We start from the raw sequence: 24032 nt of genomic DNA, 5'->3' as shown, positions 1-24032 counted from the left end.
GAATGACACGATCATATTTTATTCGCCATCGTCCGTGACGGTATCGGTCGATGATCGCGAGGCACGAGGGCGTTTTCCACTTCGATACTTCTTTATCTCGTTTCCTGAATGGTCGTATTAGGGGACGATTACTCTAGCGCGAGGAGGATACGCCTAGGCGAAAGGAGATATCGTTAAAGATATTATCGGAGACACGGCCCGTAAAGCAATCTCAATCTAGCGGGGGGCGGGGGGTGCGAGCACAAAAGACCCGGTGAGTCACACGTTCGTACATCTAACGCGTCTCTTAGTCTAGCCATCTAAAGCTTGACCCTTTGCCTCGGCGAGGAAAGATGACGTCTGCAGCAGCCGCGCTAGACTCATCGGGGGTTGGCCGATGGTCGCCATTACTCTCGATTAACTTATAAATCCCGAGACGACCGTTCGTCACGGCCCACGCGAACTCGGATGCTTAAGCAGTTAATAAGCAAATAAAGAGTTGCATGTTTATTTGAAAAAATGAATGATTCATTGCCGCCGAAATTAGAATTACGTTCAACTCGAAAATCACGTGTACACTTGTCGCGGTCTGGTCAACACTAGATTCACGGAACCCGTCAATTTGACGGATATTGAGTTTCTTAAACATTATTTAGTAACAGTTCAAATCGATTTTCATTCATCGTGACACTCTGGTTTTCAATCTACAATTTTCGCGATTTATATAGACGAACTAGGAACAATAGAATAAAGTGTAGAGTAAACGTTCGTAAATCGTGTTAAGCTAGGTGTCAATTCGAGAGTAAAACTATGGATACTATGTTAAGATCAATTACCCAAGAACATTGTTGAATACATTATCAAGACAGTATCCACTTACGAGAAACGCTGTCGACAGCAACTGAAAATAACTTTACTCTGAAATTGACGCGTACCCTTAGATCGGATCACGCGTCGCCCTGGTTTTCTAATCGTCCCGCGACCCCGGGTCCAATTTGTCTCCCCGCAGAGGTCGGGTGTGTAGCACGGAACTGGAAGAAATAGGCGACCCGTGTCCCCCGACAAGCGCCGTAAATCAGTCGTCGCGAGAGGGAAGTGAAAGTTTCGTTAAAACTTGCTTTATTACCATAATATATTTGGATGCCTGGAACGAGCCGACCAGCCAGCCAGCTTGTCCGCTTGCTCGACTATCCGGTCATGCTTATTCGAGGCCCGTGGCCCGCGTGCGCGGTTTAGTGGCATCGTTTTCCGTGACGATCGCAGCTGCCAGCCGAACCTCACGAGACAATAAAGCGGCATTAACTGCGGGCTGCTGGATTCTGATCGTCTAAGGCCGGTGATTATTCGATGAGAGAAACATCGAGGGGACAATGAGTATCGGTAAGTGCCGGACATTTATTGGTAGAAAGTGAAATTCATCCCGCGGCGGGCTGGCCAGAATTCTAGCGCTCGAATTATTGTTATTACTAACTACTCCGCCTGGCTCGGATAATGGCGAGTCGATTCTTGAGAAACTTTTAGCTTTCATTATGTTGGACGAGACACTAGGTTTTATTTATGCTCGGTGACTCACTTGTTTGCAACTTCCGCGCGCACCGCCCTTTGAAAATATTTTAAGTGCACCGGTACCACGATGTTCACAGAAAAAGGAATAAAAGGTACCTACTTGTTTATTGCTATCCTCTCATCGTAAAAGCTCGAGTATTCATTTGAATTTTTCTTTTGTTTATACCTTCTCTACCAGTCTATGCCGCGTCTTCTACTGTTTCGATAGAAAAGATTCTGCGTTTTATGCACACTTTCAAAGACCACCTGTTTGGACGAGAGAGATTCGCAATGGTAGAATCGTTGAACTTCGTACGTTTACAAGGTACACGAGAGCTATTGAAATATTCTAAACTGCGAGTAGCCATTCATTCTATATACAATTTCCATACGTAATGTTCCCAGATCGCACATCCATTGTGACTGAACCTTGGTTCTACCACTCGGAGACACCGTCAACCTCGATGTCAGCGTGAACGTCGGCCGACGCATGAAAAATCAGCCGGGTCGCGGTGGAAACGCGGCCCGGGAAAAATGAATTACAAGGCCAGTTACGAATTAGTCACGTGCCCTCGCGCGCGCGCGGAAGGAGACGCTGAATCGTTCCCGGCCCCTATTATTATTCCGCGTTGAACGGCCACCGTTACCGCTCCGCGTGTCCATTACTGTCCCGACGGTAATACGCATGACAAATAAACAAGTGTCAACACGGCCAGGCCAGATCTGCGAAAGGGAACGGTACCGAGCGGACAGGAAAGAAAGGTAACGCTCGGCGAACGACTTATCGCCGTCAGCAGGCCGGAGACAATGGACGATAATTCACGGGCAGTGTCGCGAAAACCTTTGAAACCACGTGGACCTACCCGATCCCTGACGACCGGCTAGGTTTCTGCATTGTTGCGGCTAGAAACCCTTTCCTCGGTGTCCACGCATAAGCGGCAGAACACGTCGACAATCGTGTCAAGTAGAATCTGGACGCGTGGATCGGGCGACATTGTTGAAGAATGATTGAGAATGAGCCTTAACAAGTAGCTCAGTCGATCGGTTCAGCCGTCTGACAGCGAGCAGTTAGTTCCAACACTCGGTTGATCGATTCGTTTCTTGTATCCTTTGGGAGTGGTAATAATAATATTTAATGAGAGGTACTGTACAGAATTTTATGGTGGATAAAAAGTTTCATTCTTCCGAGTTTTTTCGTCTAGTTTCGACGTTCCGGGTCGGGTTGTGCTACCTGATCGAGGGTGGTTCAGCCAGTTTTGACGGGTAGCCACGACATTTGACGCCCCTCGAAGAAAACACGGCCAGGAGGCTTTTGTCCGCGGACAGGTCCTTTGAATACCTCGATGAAAATTCCACGCCGGGAACTATTTCGTCTACCTGGGAAGATCGCCGTCGGGGACCCGAATAACTTGAGCAAATGCTCATAATAGGGAGCCGCAATAAAAGGGTAACAACCAGTTCAGTGTGAACGCTGGCGCGTTTAGCTCCTCGGTGCCAGTGCAGCGATGGTTCTCGTAGTCAGGTGATCGCTGGTGCGTTATATTTTCTGTTGTTACTTGATCTGTCAGTGATTTCTGTAAATCTGAAGGCTGGTCGATTGTCGAATATCCCTGTTCGATGGAATCTCAAAGACACAATTCAAAATCGCTTGAACACATACTTCTTCGAATACTCTTCGATCAATGGAAACTCTGACTAACAAGTATGATCAACTCTAATCACAAAAGAACTAAATGTAATATTCCAAACACTAAAATGGACAGAAGATGTTCACGATCCCAAACATATCCTCAAACCATCGATCCACGTAGTCACTATTCAACCAATCCCGCCGCGCTGTCTAAACGGTCATCATCCCCTCCCACAAATTCACCCTCCGCCGAACGCAGACACTAAAAATTATACCCTCTACCCTGATACTTTCCCACGGAACATCTTCACAATACATCCAGCATCCAATAAAAGAACCATCCAATGTCCCCATGTCCAAGTCGGGGTCCGTTGGCTATCTTCACCCTTGACTAACTTTCCACAACCCTCTTCCACCGTCATCCCCCGCATTCCATTCCAGTCGTCAAACCAAACACGAATCTGGACACATCATCCCAAAGTGTCTCTCCCCGCGAACTATCTGAAAGGTTGTTCCCGCGGCAAAGAGGGCCTTATTTCCATCAGCGATACCTCGGGAAGAGGTCGATAAGGCGGAACGATCAGCGTTTTCCCCAAAGAAAAACGTAACAGATGCGGTTCAAGGGGGAAAGTCGACAAGGCGTTCCCAGACGAAAAGCACGGCCCCTCTCCCGCAGCCCCCTCGGACCGCGGTTCGGTCTGTGAAAGGCATTTAGGCGGGCGAGATGTTCGCGGTGGCACTCGAGGGCCTCGGGTGGCGGGCACAAAAAGCGACGGGGGTGCGGGTTTCTGGTGCCAAAATGAAGCGAGCGAGCTGGCGCGCGACGTCGTCGAGTGGTCCCGGGCCCCGAGACACTCTCTCCTCCGGGGTACTTAAGATTCTTGCGTCCGAAATGGCTGCGCGACGCCGAGGCGCGAGACCGTAGAGCTAACGATCCGACATCGTCGCCGTTCCCCCTTCCCTCGCTACAATTTGCCGAGAATTTTTCGGCCGAAAAACCGGCGACCGCCGGCATAAGCTTGCGAGTGTCCTACCCCGGCGGCGGGTCAACGATCGAGAATTACTCGAAATTACGAGGAAGATTATGGGCGATCAAGAAGAAAAGAATCGTCGCCAGATCTCGCTGGGGCAAGTTCTTCAGACGCGGAACGCTTTTGCCGGGAAGTTGAGATGAACCTGCCGGCTGGTGAATCGGAGACTTGTTGCCAAGGACTACGCGTTTCGTTGGTCCTGTCAGCAACCAGGTGTATTTTTGTATTGTCCATAAATTGTGTTCTGTTCTTGAAGATTAGAATCGATGTCTTCATCGAGTCTTAGCTGAACTCTAGAAAATACAGTTTCTAGAGTTTCGAATGTCTGCGTAGGAGACTTTAATGACCACAAGACTAGTTGAGCTGCTATGTAGATGATCATCATTTCTTCAGATAGTTTCCATTAACCAGTTAAACGATCAGCGATCAAAAGTCGAATGTAGATAGGCGACAATCTTCTTGCTTCCGTTTGATACGCTCGGATAGCACGGGAGCAACGTCAATATTCGGAGAGGATGATGTTAAATCGGAGCAGCTACGATTCTGCTTCCGGGTTAGCCGCGCCTAGCCGATATTCCGGATGATGCGCCTAACCGGCCGAAAAGCTGATAATACCGTTCGCGGGAAACGGCGTCCACGGGCGGCGGAAAGAATCGCGCGGAACGACCGTCCGAGAGCGGATATTCGGCCGACGTTCGAGCCACAATGGGTCACCATGGGCGGTCCGAGCCTAAGTTACGAGCATGGGAACCATCGAATGGAATCTAACACCTACCAGGCGCCGTAATACGGTTTTAACCCACCACCGTCCCGCCGCAAATCTGCATAAAATATCGAATTTCGAATTGAATCGCGGCGAACGGATTAGGGAATGGGAGGCGAGGTGTGGCCGCGCCGCGCCGCTGTCTGAGGTTTTGCTCTTTAATTCGCCGAGCGGCGGGAGGCGAGTCTAAATTATATTTACCTATAACGCGGCGCACCGTATTCTCCATTCGGAACACGTTTCTTTCATCTTATACAGGAATTTTCGCGTGGGAGAACAGCGAACTGTATTAAAAAATTAAGCCCTACGGAAGAAAATTCTTGAAAATGAAACTCGTTTTCCAGTGTTCGGGAATCGAGAAGAATTGGGGCTTTTAAAGACAATTTTGGAAACGAATTCTTCTGTTCCGATTATTTACGAGACATTCGAATACTTCCAATCTGTGCGTAGTCGATGCGTTTTCGAGTAATTGAAATTGCATCCACTGGGAAACTTGTAAACGACTGTGTTAGACTTATCGAGCGTCAAAGAGGTTCGGTATTTTCGTTGCTCGATAATTGTCACGATAATCAAAGCAAGTACCTGAAGAATTCAAGATGAAGGTAGGACTGTTTTCATGGAGCAATCAACTTGCTATAGTACATATACCAAAAAAAATGGGAGTAATGAGTGCTAGTGACCTGTAGAAAGTTAGGAGACGAAGCAGCAGCGTGATCTTTCGGGGAGTAGCCAGTCGAAAAGGCAGGAGCAGCTCCAATCCGCTTTTCAATCGGCCAAAGATGATGAAGACGTCTGCTCGTCCCAAGGTTCGTTACGACAATGTAACGATCCCGGGGGCGATACGATGCAATCAAACCGACGAACCGTCGAGGCTCACTGTCCGACGTGGACGAGCAAACACGAGCCTCACGATCGGTTTCGCCCGACTGCTTGGCCGTGGATCAAGATACAGCCGGCCGCCTATAAATAGGATCCGGCGATCGGTTCAATAATGACCGGGTACGTTTATCAATATTGATCGCACAACATCGACCGCGGCACTCGAAATATCTTGGCCGCGTAATAGAATCGATTCGCGGCCAGTCCACCGATCCTCGGCGCAAATCACCGGCAGATAACGCCGGTTAATCCACCGATTACGTTGATGACATCGCGTCCGTCTCCGATCAGCTTCGCGCTAATCTTAGATCGACTCGTGTCTTTCGCTTTTTCCCTGGACTTCTATTTCGAGACCGGTCGTACATTTCGTATTTCGGTTCGAACTTCCAGGAGCGGTTTGAAAAAGAGTTCGAACGTATCTCAAGGAGACCCGATGACAGAAATAAGCTCAACGATCCGTAATTCGTGGACTGTTGCACAATTGAATCTTGGAAGAAGCTAAACCTTGAAATTTCAGGAAAACAAACGTTGAACCTGAGAAGATACGAAAATTGGGGCTCGAGATTATTTTAATTCGAGACTTAGGGAAATCTAAAATTTGCAGCTAGAGAAAATTTAAACTGCAGAACTTAGGGAAACCCAAAATTTGGATCTTGAGAAAATTTGAAACTCGGGATTTGTAATAACCTGAAACTTGGGGCTTGACAAAACCTAAAACTTGGAATCCGAGAGAACCCAAGACTTGGGACGTGAAAAATTCTGAAGCTGAAAATTGCAAACCCGAGTAAACCTGAAATTCGAAACGCAATAAACTCCGTCGACGGAAGGGAAGTAATAATAGCCTTCGGCAAGAGAATACGTAACGAAACTCGACGAAAGGTCCGAAGCAAGACCAAGAATGACCCGTCGTTCGTAGGTATCGCGCGTCGGACACCTGAGCACCGCTCGGTACGTTCACACAATAAGCCCCGGCGGGTCTCGCGAATAATTAAACAGCCGTGGAATGGCCGCGGCGAGTGACGCGGAATTACCTCCCCTTGTTTCCGCGGCACGGTGACATAAAAACCCTATAAACCCGTCGCGCGATCGTCCACGCACGGACATATACGCGGCCCGTCTAACTTTAACGCGCGTGTCGCTTGGTGGTCAGTCGACGACCGGCTGTCTGGCTTCTGCTTCTAGCCGTCGCCGTGGAAAGTAGCCGATCGTTCTCTATCTGAAACGAGGGTATAAAGTTAGCTGTCCGGTGTCGTTAACATACTTGAGGAAGTTATGCCGGCCGATAAACCGCCCCGGGAATCTTCCGTTTCGGTTGACGCGGTCGCGGATCGTCGACCAATCGTTCGCCGAGCCGAACAACGGTCTATCGTGTCATCGACATTTGTCGGACAAATCCTGTATCAGACTAAAACTTGAATCTAAGGTTTAATTGACACGGAACCGCTCGTTTAACTCGTGACTCCCGTGTAAATTGAATTTTAAACTGATAACCACTGCTAAATGATTCGGACGACAAGATGTTAACCCTACCGCTTTATTCTTTGGATCTTATTAAATTGTTTCTAGTTTTTAATATAGTCTATTAACACGTTGAATGCCATGGGGGTCACCAGTGACTTAATATAGTCTACTCGATTAAATCATGATTATTTGAAAACATTTTAAAATTATAAGTCTATTTAATGTGATTACCAGTTAGCTAGATGAACGTGCAATAATAATAACGCAACTCAATCAAACGATTTAATATTATATTCCATTCATTTCGTGTATTTTGCTCTACGAAATCGTACCGGTGTTCGACGTGTTAATGTTTTATCGATTTAGTCGTATATTTTACCTTTGTCGAACATGATTTCGAATTCATGAAAAGTAGAAGAAAATCTGCTTAATGGGTTTTACAGCTATTCTATCCGTCAGCTTGATGATCTATGAAGACACCGGTAGTGTCAAGGTTAAACAATAAATGTTGTAATTTTAATAAAGTTTAATTAAAACATTGTAAGCAAAGAACCACAGCTCAAACGAACATCATATTCAGACTGTGCAATTGTACTCTGCCACTTGAACGAAAAGCAGAAGAAAATCAGCTCCGCGTTCGACGCGTTAACCCTCGAGATGAGCAATGTCCTTCGGTTCAAGCCGACGTTCGCAATTTTCCGAAGATCACGCAGATTGTTTACTCCGGCGCGACGTCCGCTGCCAAAACAAGATCGCACGTAGGCGGCCATGTTCCCGCTCCGCGGTTACTTTTATTGCGGCAAAAAAGACGCTTACGCCTCGGGACCGTGGATCAGAAGACGAGCGGAAAAAAAGAAGGTTGCGCGTCGGTTGATAAATAACGTTGGATCGGCGAACGCATACTGAAGGACCGTCTCGGCGGGGAGCGAGGGGAGAAGGAAAAAAGGAGAAGAACAGGCGGTTTACGTCTTCCTCTCTGCTTATGTAACCTAGCCGAGAGAGGAGAGCGCGTTCCGGCGTCGAACAACGGGCAGGAAAAAGAAAAGATCGCGCGCGAGCCGCTGGCAATGAGAACGGGAACGAAGAATCCGATCCGAATGCGACTGCGAGAAACGCGAACGTATTTAAGAAGTCCTCCCCGTTGCCAGATCCCTCGCGGAAGCCCGTCGAGGCCGACGAGGAAGCGATCCGTTGCCAAACGGAAGCCGTTCCCGGCCAAAAATCATCGAACGGCGAAAAAGTCGCGCGAGATTTTCACGGGACGCCCGATTCGTCGCTCGTGCCTCGATAACGTCGATCTCGTTCGGCCGCCGATCAAACTTTCACGATCTCCTTTCGGCCGGGTGTCCAAGGTAACGGGCCATTCGCTTAAATTCGACGACACCGAACAACTCGTCCACTGCCAGACGCCGCGTCCTCTGTTGACACGAATCGCGGCTAAAACGGGGGACCCAGGAAAATAATTGGAGAACTGTGCGGAGGAGTGTGGAAGACGGAACGCAGATCGAGGCGACTTGTTGGGAAGATTTGTAACTGCTGCCACTTTTCTCTGAATCTTAATGGCATCGATAATTATTAGAATTCGCTGGAAAAGTTTCGGTTGCCGGGGAACCCAGAGAACTTCGAAATCGGAGTCAAGATTTAATTGAGTATGCGCTTCGCGGGAGTCTGGAAACTTAAGAATAATGGATCTATAATGTTGTGAAGAACTTCGGGTGCTGGACGTGGGTTTATTAGAATCCGATTAGCAGCGCTATTTTTCTCAAATTTGATCGTCGATGGAAGTTCGTTCGATAAGTTGAACACTTCTTTTCGTTGGAAGTTTGAAAATTCGAGAATAATGAGAGATCTGTAATACTATGAAGAACTTCGGAGGCTAACAGTGAAGTTTGTCAGGATCTGATTATCAATTCATGGCAATTTGCTCGAAATTTGATTATCGCCGATTAGAGTGCTGTTGAAAGATTGAAGACTCCTCTTCGCCGCTGCAGTTTCCAGCGCACGCGACTCCGAAACGATAATTTTGTGGAAGAACCTCCTTGCCGGGCTAATAAAACGTCGGATGTAAATCAATCGACGCCGCGAGGGGTGGGCTCGATTTGGCAAGGGACGTTAATCTCCGTGGACAGCGCGATGGCCCCATTTCGCGGGCGTGCACGGCGTACCCGCCGCGAATCGAAGCCGGCGCAGCGCGGATTCGTTCCGAGCGCGCCGGACGGCCGAGGGAACTCGACGGGACGGGTTTCGGACGGCTCGCTAGAAAATGGATTCGGAATTTACTGCCGTTTCGCGCGACGAAACTTTATTATTCGTTTAACGCGTGCGTCGGCGAGCCGACGCCTCGGTGCCGCTTCGCCTTCATTCAGGGGATCTTTAATTTGACGCCGTTTACGGCCGTCGCGCAGCCGGAAATCGGCGACGGTAAATCGATCCGCCTGCCCGCCGTGGCTCGAACGAGTCCGCGACGCCGATTCGATTAACATTTGACCCGCGAATTTTCGTAAACAAATACGCGCTCGCGTTACCGCAACGGGGCCGGCCGTTAATCGTCGCGTGGGCGAGCCGAGCGTGCTCGCGGTCCTTGAAATTGAATATTTCAAACTTTGGCCGAGGCTTCCAGAAATTTCCGAGGAGACTTCTGCTCGAAGAATGTGAACGTTACGATTATCGTAAGAACCAACTTCTTGCCTTATGACAATGTGTCAGGATCGCGATGTAGATTTCCAACGTAATTTGACAAACATATATACTACTCAATTCATTCGATTTCAAAGTAAGTATTATTCTTCTGTAATCAATTGTTATACTTAAGAGGAAACATAGAGATAGAATATGCCTAAAATTTTTCTCTTTTCCCAATAAATTATTAATGACAAAGTCGTACCGATCAGAGTTGAAAAAGAACTAGAGTAAGAGTTTAATAACGGTGACGATAAATGTATCCTCGTATCGAGATGAATAAATCATTTCAAGTATCTTGGCAGAAAGAAGATTTAGTAGAAATGATAGATTAAATTTATTATGCTTTAGAGATGAATGTCTAAGAGGCTTTTCCTACGGGTCACAAGTGACCCGAACACCGCCGGCCGCGTCGCTTCTAAAATACCCGTCGTGCAGCAGATAACGCGACGTGCCATCCATTAAAACCCAATCGTCTCGACTCTCTTTCCCCGCAAACGACATTCTCGGCGCTCGTGGATCGATCCCGTAGATAAAGGGCAGAACAGAGTCCTCCGGAGATCGTAAAACGAAAGCAATCGGGAATGGTTCGTTTACGTGCCAAGATGACCGGTCGCATAGATGGAGCTACAATTTTGAACGGCATTAAACTCGATCAACGTATTACCAAAAATCTTACCTAGGAAAATACTTCGGTAATTCTCTCAATTATAAAAAAATATAATCGTTATGTTCCGCATCATACGAAAACCGAGCAAAAGTAAGTAATTCTATCTAACGTAGAATTCCCTTTTAAACTTCTATTACAGATCAAAATCGCTATCCCACGTGTGGAGTGAACTCCTCCGAGCGGGACCGACATCAAGGAACGTTTTCCCAAAGAAACAGCGCGGCGTAGAATTTATTTCCGCTTTTGATCCGGCCGTTCTTTCAAAGTGGCCTCTATTTTAAGCTCGGCCTGGGTCGAGTGCGCGAAATAAACATTTCTCGATAGGGACTAATCCCAGACGGGGTTCGTTTGAGGAAGGCTTGCGTCTACGCGGACGCAAACGCGAGGATCGTAATTCTCTGGGATGACCAATTTATCAGGCGAGCGTGTCGCCGGTGAAATAATTACACCGGCGCGTATCTTCGGTTACCGCAACGTCCGCGTGAAAAACGAAGGAGGGATCGACGCGGCTTGTTCTTGTTACGCGGACCGCTGCGGAATAGGCTGTTAATCATAGGATCGAGCCACGGGCCCCTCGACACACAGGTGTCCGCGCATTGGGCCCGCGCTGCACGAATTCCACCGCGAACGACCTTTCCGCTTTATTGCCGGCTCTCGCAATACGCGATACACCTTCGCAAAGAAGGATGAAAAAGCCAGCGAACATAATTCGTGAAACGCAATAGGAGAGACTTTATGAGCAAATAAAACTGCTGTTTTCTTATAGATACTTTTTGTCGAAAGTCTCCGGGCCAATGTTCAATTCCTAAAGTTCACACGATTCCGAAACGAATATGCGCCGCATTGAATACAATTGAATTTCAGGAAGTTTTCAGGAAGATCTTGAAAATGAATCATTACTGGATATCGTAAACGTAAAATATGTTTTCACAAGGCAAACGTTATCTTAACATTACAGAGATTAAATTGACCTTTTGTAATTTCTCTATAGAAACTCCAAGAGAGCATCTATCGAAGCTTTAGCTTAGCTTCTTCGTTAGCTTCTTAATAATTGCAAAAGGAAGAAATCGGGAATGAATCATTTTGACACGTCCGATGGTTTCAGTGTTAAATGAATAGAGATGGTTAACGAAATTCAGTGGGATTAACGAACAAGCGATAGAATGATATTTCCAAATTTGTATTTTAAAGCCACGCCCATCGAGTTCTGCAAATTATATCTCCGAACTTCTTGATCACACTTTGTATAATCATCCAGTGCCAGGGATTCTGGGTAAATGTAAATATAAGGCGGCACCGTCACACCGAGCGTGAATAATAGAGGAGCGTTACGAAAGTTTCTACTTCGGAATTATTGATGGACACTCCCGGACCGTGAACGGTCTATCCTAGACCTCTTTTATCTTCCTAGCTCCACGCTTGATGAGAGAAGCTCTCGAGAAGTTACGCTGACTTTTTAATGAGCATCTGGTGGACCTCCGGTGGCACTCGCGTGGACTCGTCGCGTTATTTACGACAGTTTTTCTTCCATTAACCCTTTATGGACTCAAACGCCATTCCTCTTAGTCCTCGGTGATATGTTTATCGCAGATGATTTTTATATTCTTCTCGGATGACTAATCGTGTGAACAATTTTTTACGTGCATAAAACGATGAGTGCGCAGAGGGAAAACAAAGTTCAGACATTGATATTTCATAGATTCTTCTGTCTTTGAATGATAAATTCCACGTACGGTGCAACGTTAATACATTGCGAAACGATAATTGATGGAGGAAATGTATGAAACACTGCAATTACAGAAACAGTACTGAAAAAGCCCAGAGAAATCTTGGGAATCCCTCGTGAATCGTTCCAAGATTCGTGGAAGATAACATAAAATCGAGGAACGTTTCGAAGGATACTTTTAATCTCTCAATCGTTGGATATGCAATCGAAGATGGATTACCCGATGCGCGTATCGAGTTTTCGTTTAGCATCATTGACTCGGGACGATCAGATTTCCACGTAATAACGCTTCGGATCTGTTGCTCGAACGCCGTGCCACGAGCAACGCTTTTATTATACCGCGGGACTATTTCGAATGCACGGAACCTAAGCTTTTTTAGAACCCAGTCGGAGGATCGTAAAGCTGAAACCCTGAGCCTGCTTAGCCGTGCACACGAAGCTCTGGCCTGCATCGGGCGTTAAAATAGTTCCGAGGGAATAGCGCAATTTCGACGGGTGGCGGTGAACTGCGCTCGCGTGGACGTGTCGATGGAGATGATCGGGGATGACAGTGGTTTACGCTTTGGCAGTAACCTCGGCGAAAGGTACTCGACCGTAAAAACGATACTGGAGCCTCCGAAAATACTCTCGGAAACGATCGGACCATTAGAACCGATTCTTGAACGCTGCTAATCTGCGTTAACGACGAGAATATATGCAGTTGTTTAAAGTTCAATATATTTTTGTACAAGTTTCTTTATTCTCGAAGCGGACATCAACATAACAGTGTTCAAGGAATGTGAATCTGAAACAATTTTATCAAATTTCCTAGGAGGCGTAATAAATTTCGTGGAAGAAGATCGAAAAATGAGGGACAGGGAATTTCTAATTCCGCCAGGTAATCGTGCTACGTTATTTACGATCGTATAATAACTCAATAATTCTTCGATTCACCGGAGGTATGGAAATTTTCTCGATCCTCGGACCCTTGAGATCAGGTCATCAGGATTCTCGGGAAACAATTGAGTTCAGAACAATAGGATAAATCACAATGGGAAGATCGTTGACTTCGGTGAAGAATACACCAACACGCAATTATGTTTGTCGTTACCATGGATTTTTACCAACCCGCATGACTCGACAGTCTCTGGAGAGTTTGTTAGAAGTCGCGAATGAATATTACGTTGGCAATTATCTCCAATTTTACACCGCAATCATAGGAAACGGTGAACATTACATAATTAACCTTTTGCTTTATGTTCCTCGTTCGGGTTTGCGAGAGTTCTATTGTTAATGGCTTTCCAGTAAAAAGAGATATTATATATCCATCCTAAGCACATAATCACCGTGAAATTCTGCTATTCGTGAACATGATATAATATTTTCAACTAACATAAAACTTGTAACGTTCATACATATCAAACGCAATTCAGAGTTTTCACCTTGATTCAATAACACGCCAAAATTACTCAAACGAAATAATCTTGCTGCAACGATAATAAATTCACTACCTTCCGAAAAACCAAATAAACCATCGGATACTCCAAAATGTTTAAGAATTCTCCGGAAAAAAGAACCACCCCAATTTCAGTTCTGACAAACAAGCCGTGCAATAATTTCGGAATAAAAGGATTCAGCGGGGGGGATCAGGTAACGGAATAAATTGTTCGAATGCGAACGAAGCGCGCCTGGACAAAAGTACCGCCGCAAAAATATTCCGAAACGGTCCGAATTCCCCACCCGTTGGCCGCGACGGCACGTCGGCGCGAAATAAAACGCGCGCCCAGCAGAATATTCGAAAGTCGGTCGTCTCGGGCGGGCCGAGGCGGGCCCGCTTGCATATATCCCAGGCGACACATGCATTTACCGTTTTTCTCTTCTTTTTATCGGCGATTCCTCGAAGTGGCTAACCGATCCGATCGGTCGAACGCGAAAAAAAGAGACGCCGTTTCCGGGCCAGAACCGCGACATTCGACGAGAGTATATCGAGATAGCAGCGAAATCCGCTGCGGTGTACGTAACGCTGAACAGGCAACGGGAACGAGGAACAGACGAGTCGATGACAGCTGGATCGTTTAAACACTGACCTGGTCGATACCGAAGGAATGCTTTTGTTTGGAGCCAGAGTCCCGGGGAAATAAAACACGACACAGATATCAATGTTTAACGGTCTCTTTCTATAGAACAAACTTCGCCGGGCATAGAAACGTGTGTCGGTTTCATTGGAAAAGCCCTACCGTCTAACAATTCGTTAAAAAGGAACACAGTTCGCCGCGGAACGTCATGAATAATCGGCGAAGTAAAAATGTCAGCGCGTTTGTCGTCGGATCACGCAGATTAAAAGACGAGCTCCAATAATTCATGTAAAGCCTCCTAACCCCTTATCTCGCGCTCGACTTTACGACCGTGTTTACAAGAATTACTTCGTCATCAATCATTCTCTGAACTAATCGTACCATAAAAATTCAATATTCCCGAGCTTCGAATCGTTGCCTTTCAATTAAACCACGGAGTATTCACGTCGTTCGTTGATACTAGATTTACTTAATACGTATCGTAAATTTATTGCATTACTCCTACGAAAATCGACGATCGCCCACTAAGATCTTCAAAAGCTTTAAACGTAGACAACTGGACATGCGAACATTCACCGATTAACGCTTATAAAATTCGATACGCATCAAATCGAGCGTGAACCCAATGTTAAATTCTGTTCGAGGTGTCAGCCACGTGTTTTCGCGAGACAAAGGATTAGTCTCCGTGCAGGCTGATGATTCCGCGCACAGCAAGATGTGTTCACTCACCGTTGCGTGTCTAGAGGATGCTGAGGACGCGGCTGGTGTCTTCCGGAAGAGAAGTCGCTTCTTCCCTGGCCGCCCACGAAAAGCGGCAGAAGCGAGGCCGCGTGTACCCTCCGCGGATGCGAGCGTAGCCGGGAGCCGGTTCCGAGACTGTTGGTCCGCGGGGACCGAGGGCGCGTGACGAGAGGAAGAGAGGATGATGAGAGGTGCACGTGGCGGGAAGGCTTCGTAGCGCGGCCGCAAAAACGGCTGGCTGCGACACGACCTCGCCGACGGTCGCAACGAGACTGAACTTCCAGCCCGCAACTCCAGCCTGGAAACAGCTGCTCTCGCCAGCCAGCGCCAGAAAACTACGGTCGCCTGGGCCGGCGGACGCGGAGCAGCACGCCGCGCCAAGTGCATCTTTTCTGCGTCCCGATCCGTGGCGAGCGGTGGTAGGGGGCACGGCCGCAGAAAAATCACGTTTCACCCTATTGGGACCGGTGGCCGGGGTATTTGCTGCACGCGCTCCTCTCCCGCCCCTGGGAAACCGCTTTTGCGCCGTCCCACCGACGAGACACGGGAGTTAATTGCAAGTTTCCCTGGTGTTCTTGCACTAGGCACCGCGACCAAGGATCTCTTTGTTTTTCGGAGATTGACAGACAGGCTACGGTCGTTCGCGAATATCTGAGTAGCTTGATCGAGTATTGGAGCTGCGGGGAATAATGCTTGAATTAGGGTAGGAGATACGAGTGTTTAGATTGTTGGAGATAGGCTAGAAGCGAATCGGATCATTTTCCGGTTGATAGTACAGAAATTAAGGTAAATGAAAGTTGATGATAAGAAATGGAAAAGAATCTTTGGATCTCCCTTTTGCAGGCAGGAAATAAGAAATGGGGAATATAATTTGAGATGTAGATTCATCCGTCTACGGTTTAGCCCATTAGAACTGCATCCTCTTTGAAACTCTTGTCATCTTGCATACTTTTACAACGCGTATGTGTATAACGTACGTGAAACTTGTAAAAAAAAACAATTCTACGATCATGCCATAAGCAGATACTCGAAAGTTCTCCGAAGTGCATAGATGCAGCGCCGCGCGTTCGAAGGGGAAGTGTTCGGTAGCCGCAGCGCGAGGAGACGTCCGAAGTGCCGGGGATCCATTACCTGAAAAAGGTGAATACTCCCCTTCACTGACAGCTGCACTCGCGTGTAAATATTTACGTTTCGTATATGCCCTCGGGGTCGTTCACACGAGCCCGGAAGCCTGCAGTCTCCGGCGTTGTGTTGCGTCCGCCGGCGCGAATTTCAGACAACGAGTCGTCTATTATTAAACATACGCCATCGGCCAGTGAAATCTTGACAATCGTTCGCGAAAACGAGAGGAAAGAAAGGGGAGAACGAGCATCGTAAATGAGCCCGGATATGCCAGGGACCGTCGTCCGTCTAACCAACGGCTCGATGATCCCTACCCGTCTAATGTCCGCCAGACACCGCGGGTCGTAAAGCTCTCCCGACTGAAAAACGCAGTCGAGTCGACCGGTCGCAGACGGCGCAGAGACTCGGTAAATTTCACCGGTGTGCGTGGACGTGCGGCGTACTCGGGGACCGGCGTGACAGTACCGGTCTTTTATTGGTCGAGTCGCTAATGCGCCTTTACTACGCTCACCCCGTCATTTACTTACCGCGCCGCGTTGTAAACCGGCACCTGTGCCAGAACATGTTACCGAGGCTAAACCGGGCGCTTATTGCCAGTCCGCGTATCATTTCTGTCCACCGCAAATTCGACAAGAAAGTTCGAACGGTACGACTGGCTTCACCATCGATGATGGTAGCCTCGTATTCGATAAGCCCGAGTTGATAAGGGACAGCGTTCTGGGCGAAGTTAAGCAGAGGCGGCGCAAACTTATCGCCTTTCAGGGATGATTCACCCTCGCTACCTTCTGTATTAGCCGACAGCTGCTCGGCAGACGGCGGCGAATGGTAACCTTTGTACAAAGTTCATCGGTGTACCCGGTGAACGTCCTTCAACGAGTATCTTCTTGCTCTTTTCACGCAACGAAGATAAGGATTGAGGGTTACCGAGCCTAAGCGTCGGAGCCCTCTTATCTCCTATCGTTCGGAGTCTTTATAGTGTCTGTCGGATCTGGTACCGGAAAGCTATATTGATAATGCAGGCATGTTAACAGGAAGAAACCAAATTATGGAACATTCCTGTCGGCGTTCTTGGTTATCCAGACTAATAGAATCACCAGTACAGTGTTCGAATATCCAGGAGCAAACGCATCGAGATCTGTATCTTAACGACCCAATAAACTTGTCGAGCAATTATATTCCTCCCTTTCGTCGAGTCGACTTCTGGTGTACCGTCCACTCGACGTCTCCGCGATCCTTCAAACCTACTCGCGGGAACTGCGTGTTCGGCCGACCAGTTTTTTTCCTCTTGAAGCCACGACCACTTCGATCAACAGTCTCCCCCGGCGTGTCCGCGCTCGCGAGAAACAAATCGCGACGCTGTTGAGGCCGGCTCAAGTGCTGCGGCCACTTGTTTCGGCGCGGCGGACCGTTCCTCCGCGAGGCTCGCGCCTCTTGGCACCGCGGCGAGAGAGTCGCATGCATAAGTAAATGCCACGCCGAACGCGGGATCGGGTATTTATTTAGACACCGGGCCCCGGCGAGTCGATGGCGCCAGAATATTTGCGATATTGCGGGGACCGTCGAAGAGCGGGCGGGAACGACTCAGGTGAGATGTTTACGAGCTTCGTAGAACTCGCCCGGTCGGCTCCCTACCCTTCTCGCCCAGGTGGACGTGGAATCCGCGGAGGGAAAAGTCCGTGGACCACGCTGGCGCGCTGCGTGAAATATGCTCCGTTGCGCAGCGATGCTGCGACACCGCGAACCGGGGACAAACGCGAACCCCGCCTCGCCGGGGATTTTGGAAACGAGCCGGGAAAAAGGAACTTCTGTCCCCAATGTTCTACGGTTGATTACAGTTTAATGCGGTTGCATCGTGCCCGGGGAAGTAGGAAGTACAGTGGAATCTTGCGCGAGTAATGGCGCAAGCAAAGTTCGCCGCGGCGCGATTGTTTAGATGCGAATGCTCGCCGGAGTTAAGAAAGTTAAACGAAGGGACAGGATTTTTGATGTTCTTATTTCTGTGTACTCCACTTTATTGCGCGACAAGGAACAGAAAATACGTCGCACGGATACGCTTGTACGTTTACGAGACACCGGAGGAGCGTATTTTTGTTGTTTCGCGTTGCTCGCGTTGCCGCCGCTGGCCGCATAATGAAAGGGGATGTATAAAATACGACCGTTCGCCGTTAATTCGATTTAAAACCGGGATATTTAAGTTTTGTAATACCGCGTAAAGACTGAGCTCGGAGGATGTAATGTATTTAAGAGTGACACTTTGTCGTCGCGTAATTACGCGTTACCTCGTGCAAACCCGGCGAACGAGGTTGAACGTTTTAATTTAATAACGATTATTATAGTGCTCGGCCCACGTAAAGACAGAGTGGTAAGGAAATAAGAACTTACGGGACTGTAACAGGTTACGGGGTGTGGGTACGCTTATTTACGCGTTGATCACCCAAGCTCGTTCGTTGATGAATAAAAATCCTGCCTCCTTTTACAGTGTTCCACGGTTATTCCGGTCTGGTTAAACCGGCGCGCTGTCTTGGCTACGAATCTACCCCGCGTCCGCTCGTTGTTCTTCATCCCCTGTGGGCATAATTAAAGCTCGTAGATCACGCGTAAACGCGACTCGATGGCGCCCACGTCCCATTAACATCGTGCCCGAGTCTTTGAAGAAATCAATTTAGGAGCAACACACGGAGCAGAGTATTAACAAGCCATTCTGCGTTTAACGTGCCTCTGAATCAAGTGAAAATTAGCCGATCCCTCTAAATCAACTGATATTCGAGTAAACGGCGAACATGAAATGTTTATTCGCGACCGGGTGAAAGAGAAATTCTATTCATCCGTTGTATTCGTTATCCGACGAACAATCCTGCCCCCACAAATGTATTCTTTTCTCATTTAAAAAAGCGAGATGCAGACGTTACGATACCCGCCGCCGCCACCGCCGCCGCCGTTGCAAGAGAGTAAATTATTTATGGAAAAGAAAAATTTGGTACAACCGATCAGAGCGTTTCCGTACAAAATTTGCATTGCGGATTCAGCATCCCCGTTACCCGTGGCCCGTTCATCTCTACTTTGTGCCTGCATTATGCATGAACCGGAGGAGGAGTTTCTTGGCTACAGTGTGTTACGGTTTTCGAGAAGGGTCGCAGACTGCTCGACACACATTCTCCTATCCGGGCATTCTCTGAGCGTTATCTCGCGTGCCACCTTTTAGCGCGGGATCGATCAACATTCTTGCGTCTTTACGACCAATGATAAAAGGCGAGACGGAGGAAAGGATCTCGTGAGAAAGCGAAGCGCCGCCGTGTCGGTGGACTCGCTAATAAATTTCCTCGCGGTAACCTGAAATATATAAATCATGTTACAAGTCCCATCAACGATATCGCGTTCTCCCGTCGGAATCGATTAATATTCCCGGGACCGTGAGCAGCGGCCAAGAGAGAGGTTCCTCGCCGTGGAAATGTACACCATATCATTACACGAACTTTAATCGGTCGTGTCTTCTCTCGGTTAAACCGAGCAACCCTTTTTCCCATGGTGGTCGCCAGGTAAAGGAGCGGCTTAGCTGCTCGTGCTGTTGCTCACGTTAGACGAGCAATCCCCCGTCTCGTTTACCAATAGATAGATCAAATTACTTGGCGGACCACCGGGCAGATACGGCCCGTAGCCGTTTGCTGCTTCACGGTGAATTAGGTCACCTGTTCCTACGGTCTACTCCAGACAGGAAGTCGTTGAAGTTCCTCGATTACACGCGGCGCACTCCGGCGACGTGCATCTTTAACGAGCTCCCGCCACATCAAACAAAACGTTCGCGCCCTTAACAGCCTTCGCGTCGACGACTTTACCGCTCGCTCGCTCGTTCGGTCTTTTCTGTCTTCCTTCCTCTTCCCTCGTCCTGTCCGGCTATTTACTCCCGCGTGAAATTAAACCGTGATCCTGATTAAAACAGAGCGCAGCAGCCGGTCGTTATACGAAATCGTAACGGAGCCTTGTTTCCTACGCGTCGAGCAAACGATTAGATCATCTTCACCCTTGCGGCGTTTTCATCCGCCGCGACAAAGCCGCGCCATATCCCGGATGCGATGATTATCGTTAAGAATCCGAGCGGTTCTTTCTCTTTCTCTCGTTCTCTCTCCTCGTCCCCCTGCCGGTGATTCGTTCTCTTTCTGCGGAGACAGGACGACCACGTGCGCCCTGTCAGGGCCCACGCGACACCCATTTAGACCAATCGGCCCTTCAAATACGCTTTAAACGGCGCGGCCGATTCTTCAATCTCGCTGTGGAATGCGTCTTCAGCAAGTGGTCACGCTTGCCGGAATTATAATATTATCTAGTTGGATTGCAACCGGACAAGAAGAATCACGAGCTCGTTATGCAACAATGTACGCCCTTATAACTCTTCGTCGCTGGTAATACTGTCTACTTGTCGCTGGTAATTGTTCATCATTGTTTAGCAACGAGGCCACCGGTCCTCGGCGAAGAAAAATGGAATGAAATAATTGGACGCGCAAGGTGTTCCGTAAAATGCGGACAATATTTTATGTTGCCAATTTCGTTTATGGAAGCTCCAGTTCTTGGTGGGAAGAAACTGAAATAAATGATACTACTTGAAAAGTTTCATGGTTCCTTATTTTAGGCAACACCCTGTATTTGTTATAGTCGCCAGGAAATTAATGGCTTTCTGTGAATTGCAGTGTAAACATTCATTTTGTATTGTATATCTACATAAGGGATGAGATCCCCACTGGGTTATTTGTATATAAATTAAAACCGATACAATCGCTACGACGACGAGAAGACGCCTTCACAAAGCTGTTCACTCACTTATCCACGTACAGTTATTCGTTACAGTATAAAATTACTTTCCTGTTTACACGCTCTCAAATATTACAGTACGGCACACGTACACCGCGTATACATATATATATCACACAATATGGGTACTTATATAATATAATACAAACGCTTGAGGTTCCCGCTCAGTTGAATGAGAACGTCGGAAACGCAGCTGGTTTTTCTATACCTTCTAAAAACCGAGAAAGACATTCGATGACGAAAACACTCCTTAAAAATTTACTAATCTCACAGGTGCACACTGATTATGTTGCTATGATACACGATAAAGAAATTTAGATAAAAGACGACGAACATGTACAGTTGGAGTAAAATCGATTGCATAGGAATATTAAGTAAAAACAGCTTGTTACATTGAACTCCGTACAGACTATTCTAGTTACTCGCGAAATGGGGAAAGGATATGAATAACTTCCACCAGCACCGGCGAGTGATCGTCCGAGTATTCTCACCTATAACAAAGAATTGCGAGGGTTTTGCGATCTAGACATTTCTACTTGTAAAAAAATACATTGTCAGAAACACGATTATTATTCTCCAATCCATCGCAACATAAATAGCGGTGTGGTCAGTTGAAAATAAATACCTACACGCAACAATAAACAAAAGTGTACATAGAATGCGACCAACACGGAACTGAAAATCAAATTGAAGATATTAAATATGTGATGTCGATATCATGACAAACGAATTCGTTATTTATTAAAAATTAGGATTATGTACCCGTCGATATTAAGAAATTATGTGGAATTCAATTTGGACGGGGAATATTTTGGCACATAGTGGTCCATAGCTTAATGGCACTTTCAAGCCACTCTTAGAAGTGGATAAATTAATCGTGTTAACGTTCTATTTTCCTACAGTTGTTCTACTATGTCATGATCGTTTTTATAAGACGTTTGCATAAAACTAGCTCTCTGCGAGTGTTTCGTTCTCTGCAGTTCTTTAGCGAAGTACATTATCGTCTTTTTAAGTCCTTCGGCTAAAGGAACCTTTGGCTCCCAGTTCAAATACTTCTTAGCCCTTGTTATGTCAGGTCTTCTTCTTTGGGGATCATCCTCGACCGCCGCAAGCTCGACTACTTTACTATTTGTACCAACTAAATCTTTTATTATAAATGCGAATTCTGAAATGATTTTTTATTCAGCTTTTCAGTAAAGTATTATTAAGAATATTCTACGTTAAAAGTATTTTACACTGCAATATGGATTTACCTTCTATTGTATGCTCTACAGGATTTCCAATATTCACAGGCTGTGTGTAATTAGATGCCATCAAGGCTACTAGTCCATCGACTAGATCAGACACGTATTGAAAAGATCGCGTCTGCCTTCCACTACCGTATATAGTAATTGAATCATTTTGCAGTGCTTGTAGTATGAAGTTAGAGACTACGCGGCCGTCATTCATGTGCATTCTAGGCCCGAATGTGTTGAAAATTCTAGCGACGCGTACTGAAACACCTTCTTGCCTCATATAAGCATAACTTAGAGTTTCAGCTACACGTTTTCCCTCATCATAACAAGCTCTTGGGCCTAGAAGATTCACATCAAATATTTGCATCATTTTCATCACAGTAAATCACGGAAATGTAATTTCTTTATGTACCTATAGGATTCACATGGCCCCAATAGGTTTCTGATTGTGGATGCTCATTAGGATCTCCATACACTTCAGATGTACTAGCTATTAAAACTCTTGCTCCTACTCGTTTTGCAAGACCTGATATAGTTAAAGAACATTTAAATTGCATCATAATTATCTTGATCTGTGTCTCAACCAATAATATACATTGCACAATATTACATACCTAATATATTTATTGTGCCTAAAGTATTTGTTTTAATTGTTTTTACTGGATTAAGCATATAATGTGGAGGACTAGCTGGGCTGGCAAGATGATATATTTCATCTACTTCTAAATAGAGAGGTCTGACTATGTCATGGTGAACTAGTTCAAAGTTCTCATGGCCAACCCAATGTTCCACATTGCGTTTTCTTCCAGTGAAAAAGTTATCTACAACTATCACTTCATGGCCAGCCAACATTAATCGATCAACCAAATGTGATCCAACAAAACCTGCTCCACCTGTGACCAGAATTCTTTTCCGGTTTTTATAGTTAAGGAACTTGACTGTTGGGAAATCCTTGGACACAGTGTTCTCAATTTTAGCCTCTAGATGCTGTAATTTACCCTCTAACTCTCGAATCCTTAATTTTGCTTCTTCAATATCTTTAATATCAGCATAAGGTGCATCTTCCTCAATGTCTTGTACTTTTTGATTTTCAGATTCAATATCATTTACATCGCCTATATGGGATTTACGATCCCTTGGATGAATTCTAGGGAAAGATTGTTCTTCTTGTGGATTAACTACTGTTTTGTAGAATCCTAACACTGAAATATTTGTAGAATGATATTTAGAACTTATGGAAACTCTAACATCACTCTTCAATATTTTCTACTTATATATAGCTTATCAATGACGGGAGAAAAAAATGGTATCACTCTTTTCACGAGGTTGAAAGACTTACCTATTATTACACAAATCACGGAAAAGGCAACCTGTTTCATCTTTCGTGGAGTGACAACCATGCTTTAACGTTGCACATGTCTTGGGTAAAGGAACTCACGTTAATTCTTCTTTCTATATGCCGCAGATTGTCAACATAACACTCTGCGGTGAAAGCGACAGCTAACAGTTGACCGTATCAAGTGTGTCATTTTTTGGAGTGCACAATTAAAAAACATAACCTACATTCCCTTTCTCGACATGATATTCGCATTTCCTATGTTCCGTTTCGTTTATCGACGTAAAACTGGTGCTGCTATCTGAGCAGTGCAATGCAAAACATTTCGCAGATTTTGTTTCTTATGTCAGTTGATCCTAACCTATCGTGAGCTGATAA

The 24032-nt window shown here is 46.5% G+C and overlaps 2 protein-coding genes across 3 annotated transcripts in view; both read right to left on the bottom strand.

Annotated features, from left to right (window-relative positions):
* Positions 1 to 15505, bottom strand: part of Sulf1 (Extracellular sulfatase Sulf1) — a 92234-nt gene extending 76729 nt beyond the window's left edge. For both annotated transcript variants that reach the window (XM_031974851.2, XM_031974853.2), the window contains exon 1: positions 15147 to 15505. The gene's annotated coding sequence lies outside the window, so the exon portion shown is untranslated. The remainder of the gene's footprint in view (positions 1 to 15146) is intronic.
* A 5451-nt stretch (positions 15506 to 20956) lies between these two features.
* On the bottom strand, positions 20957 to 24011 carry Uxs (UDP-xylose synthase). The gene is made up of 5 exons (XM_031975164.2): positions 23658 to 24011; positions 22933 to 23520; positions 22731 to 22844; positions 22337 to 22657; positions 20957 to 22248 (listed from the first exon to the last, which is right to left on the bottom strand). The coding sequence occupies exons 1-5, from the start codon at positions 23716 to 23718 to the stop codon at positions 21980 to 21982; spliced, it is 1353 nt and encodes a 450-aa protein (XP_031831024.1). The 5' UTR covers positions 23719 to 24011; the 3' UTR covers positions 20957 to 21979.
* Positions 24012 to 24032: the final 21 nt, after the last annotated feature.

The sequence above is a fragment of the Nomia melanderi genome, chromosome 12, assembly GCF_051020985.1.
Source record: "Nomia melanderi isolate GNS246 chromosome 12, iyNomMela1, whole genome shotgun sequence".
In the NCBI taxonomy this organism is placed as follows: Eukaryota; Metazoa; Arthropoda; class Insecta; order Hymenoptera; family Halictidae; genus Nomia; species Nomia melanderi.
This window is presented reverse-complemented; position numbering and strand designations above follow the sequence as displayed.